Genomic DNA, 3,866 nt, shown 5'->3' with positions numbered 1-3,866 from the left:
TTGTGATGTATATTGAATGAATCATTATGACACCGATTAATAAATAAATAAATATTGGTATATGAGAATCCAAAAATGTCTTTGGGATGCTTCAATGAGTCCTGATTTTGTTTTAGGCAACAATTAATAAATACGGGATGCATTGTGATAAATATAGACTGTGTCTGTTTACAATGCATAGAGTTATTGAAATGAAAACAGCTTTGTGTGTGTGCGTGTTTGTTTCTGACTGCTTATGTGTGTGTCTGTGTAGCAGTGACAAGATAAATTTGTATTTTAAAATTATAATGAACACATTGTGATCAGCTTAAATTTTTGTAATATAAAAACATTTGCTGTACACGCATTTGACATCTGATAGGTGGCCACTTTTACGACTCAAAATTTGCGGCGGTTATACTTCCATCTACTTTCCGTGCGCAAACACAAGCTGTTGCTACATCAATTACACTTGGTTTATACACATATAGTCCATCAACACATTCACCTGTACGTTTGAGGATAGTCATTTTTGTGTATACAGTTACACATTGGTGATTGTGATTAGAGTCCAGGCATTCTTTACAGCGACACACTACTTCTTGACGTAATGGCGGATAAACTGTTGAATCATGAGTAAAAGTCAAGTACCAAGGGCAGGTTGAACGCTCACGGATAATATTAGAAGCAACTGGAGATGTTGGGCAAGTTTTATCCCCAACGGTCAATGGCGATTGCTCACCTTTTGCTGGAACCAATTCAGCCGGTAGGAAAAAGTTATTGCCAATGGCAGCACTGGATAGTTTTTTGTAATGCACTTTCAAATCAGTAGGTATTTTACACTGGGTCGGAATAGCCGCTGAAGATACAATCCAAGTGAAGTTGAAGAGAGAGATTATAACCTGGATAAAAACCTGTGCGACAAAAAAGAAAATAATTTTGTCAAATGATGTATCTGAATTGCTAAAATCTCACGAATTTATCTGTATAAACAAATGTAAAAATAATACTTTAATAGTTCATGTGTTAATTTGCTATACAACATTGAATGAAAGGTTCAAAACTGTGTCAAAAAACAAAAGACAATTCAGAATCTATGCTTATATTTCCCAGGCTTTACTTGATAAGACTTAAAAATAGCAAAATAAGCGTTTGAGCAGAGAGAGCGAGAGAAGGAGAAGGGAAGAGATAGGGGAGAAGGAGAGGGAAAGAGAGAGGGAAAGAAGGAGAGGGAAAGAGAGAGAGGAAGGACTAAGAGATACAGAACTAAAGCAGGAAATGGGAGTGTAAGTAGACTTAAGTATATTTGTAAATGAACACTCGTGGTTTGGTAATAATATGCATAGGAAAAAAATATATTTCATGTGTTGTAATTTAAAATATGTAGAAACGTAAAATGCCTCGTAAACTGTGGAGATGACAAAACTTTATAAACATCTTTATTTATCAGTTTTACCAGTTTTTTAGCTCTATCATCATATATCTGTGTTAATGTTATTCTTCAGACATAGTCGCATCAAGACTTTTTTCCTTTATACTTTTAGTCATTCCTAATATATATAAAGTAGATTCAATGGGTTTTTTTAATGATTTTTAAATATATATTAAACAAGGCTCAGGAGTGGCTGTGTGGTAAGTAGCTTGCTAACCAACCACATGGTTCCAGGTTCAGTCCCACTGCGTGGCATCTTGGGCAAGTGTCTTCTGTATAGCCCCGGGCCGACCAATGCCTTGTGAGTGGATTTGGTAGACGGAAACTGAAAGAAGCCTGTCGTATATATGTACATATATGTATCTGTGTGTGTATATGTTTGTGTGTCTGTGTTTGTCCCCCTAGCATTGCTTGACAACCGATGCTGGTGGGTTTACGTCCCCGTAACTTAGCGGTTCGGCAAAAGAGACCGATAGAATAAGTACTGGGCTTACAAAGAATAAGTCCCGGGGTCGATTTGCTCGACTAAAGGCGGTGCTCCAGCATGGCCGCAGTCAGATGACTGAAACAAGTAAAAGAGTAAAAAGAGAGTAAGTGTTGAGGATAAGAAGTAGCTCTTTTACCCGTCTGTATATTCATTTGCATACGACACCCCACAGACATATATATATATATATATATATATATTAATGCACACACACACACAGTCCACTGATATAAAATATTAGAATGAAGATAGAACGTGAGCAAAATTCGTGTCAAAAGTGAATATCATAGCATTACAACACACACATTATGTGTGTGTGTGTGTGTGTGTGTGTGTGTGTGTGTGTGTGTGTGTGTGTGCACTATCAGATCTAAATCTGTAGTGATATTGGATAACTAGATGAATAGGCGGCAAACCAGTTTAAGTGGCATGAGTTTTCTGTAGGTTTGTATAATTTTTGCGTTAATGATGCAATGTATTTTATCACAGAATCTCAGTTTATTTTTTTCTATACACTGCTTCAAAAAATAAAAACACGCATATATAAAGAGTATAACACGTAACATACAGAAATACACTAGATAATGTTAACTACTGAAGTTTACTTACGTTGGCTATCTTCATTACACTACTTGTTCGTTCGGAGAGTGAATTTAGTTTGTTAATGAAATCGGAGTATGATATACTTTTATAGTTATACCAGCTTCCGGGGTTTATTACATATATATAGAAATGGAAATGTAGTTGCAGAATTCCCCGAAACTATGAATTTAGAAACGTGAACTAAAGACACTGTCAAGATTGCGGAAGAAGTCTGCATCCGGAAAGGTAACGGATCTGTGTGTCGTATATTTAAATATACTATAGTGCCCTATATAACTACATAGGATTGTATCTATTTGTTTCTTCATTGTTTTATTAAAGAAATGTTTTGTTGTAGGATTATTTCCGTTATGTTGTAATATACACGTGCTTAATTAGAGCATTTACTCTACAGAGACAATTACGTCCTTAACCAAACTAATATTGTAATGGGTGCGGACATTTAAGCTTGTCGGGGTGGAAAATTTGGGGGGTTTTTCGTGGGTTGGTGTGCAGTAAATGAGGCAAGGGGCAAGGAGGCATAACCATGGTCGGATTTATTAGGGGTCGAAGAGGGCAATTGCCTCGGGCATTAACTAGATATAGGGCCTCCTGCTATGAAGGGTATGTATCACACAATACAGGGGTGACTTTCAGCAATTTTGCATGCAGAGGCTCTTTTTCAGTAATCAAACATATCTTAAAAAATGTAATGAATCCTCTTTTTTAAAAAAATAACCGCAGTTTTAACATTAGTGACATCAATTTATTCAATTGAAGGACTCTTTACTACCCTTCTCCCAATACAGCTACAATTCCCATGGAAATTAATTGAATTCCTTTGTCAGAAAACAACACTCCTAAAAATGTATGTACGTATTTGTGCGTGTGTGTGTGTTATTGTGTATGTATACGTATGTGTGTTTGTGTGTTTGTGCATATGCCTGTGTGCGTATGTGTGTGTGGGAGAGAGTATGAATGTATATAGAGTTATCTATCTTTATATACATCCATACTCAGAGATTGATAGAAAGAAGTTATTTATTGTCTCTAGTTCAGATTCCTTCTTTCAAAGAATGACTGAGCACAGTGACCTTAGATTGACTACTGACCATTAAATACACACACACACACGCACACACACACACACACACATACACGCACACACACACACACCACACACACACACACACACACACACACACACACATATACACACGCTCGCACACACACATGTATTGCCATTGTAAACTAGTAAACTTCGGCGAGGCCTTGAAAACTGGTCATATTTTATGAAAGAGCAAGTAATATGTTCCAAAATTTAAATTTTGAATTTTGTCTTAACTATAAAATTACATCTCTTAACAACACAAAGCAATTTTTTAA

General features: G+C 36.2%; 1 protein-coding gene across 1 annotated transcript in view; it reads right to left on the bottom strand.

Moving 5' to 3' along the window:
• LOC115228607 (interleukin 17-like protein) overlaps window positions 1–2,576 on the bottom strand; it is a 2,678-nt gene extending 102 nt beyond the window's left edge. Inside the window, exons 1-2 of the mRNA XM_029799187.2 lie at window positions 2,508–2,576; window positions 1–893 (exon numbers count right to left, since the gene is read on the bottom strand). The exon at window positions 1–893 is cut by the window's left edge and continues 102 nt beyond it. Coding sequence (XP_029655047.1) covers window positions 372–893; window positions 2,508–2,522 — 537 coding nt within the window. The 5' untranslated portion in view covers window positions 2,523–2,576 and the 3' untranslated portion in view covers window positions 1–371. The remainder of the gene's footprint in view (window positions 894–2,507) is intronic.
• Window positions 2,577–3,866: the final 1,290 nt, after the last annotated feature.

This window comes from Octopus sinensis, linkage group LG1 (assembly GCF_006345805.1).
Source record: "Octopus sinensis linkage group LG1, ASM634580v1, whole genome shotgun sequence".
NCBI lineage: Eukaryota > Metazoa > Mollusca > Cephalopoda > Octopoda > Octopodidae > Octopus > Octopus sinensis.
The sequence above is the reverse complement of the archived record's forward strand: the minus strand, read 5'-3'. Positions and strand labels throughout refer to the sequence as shown.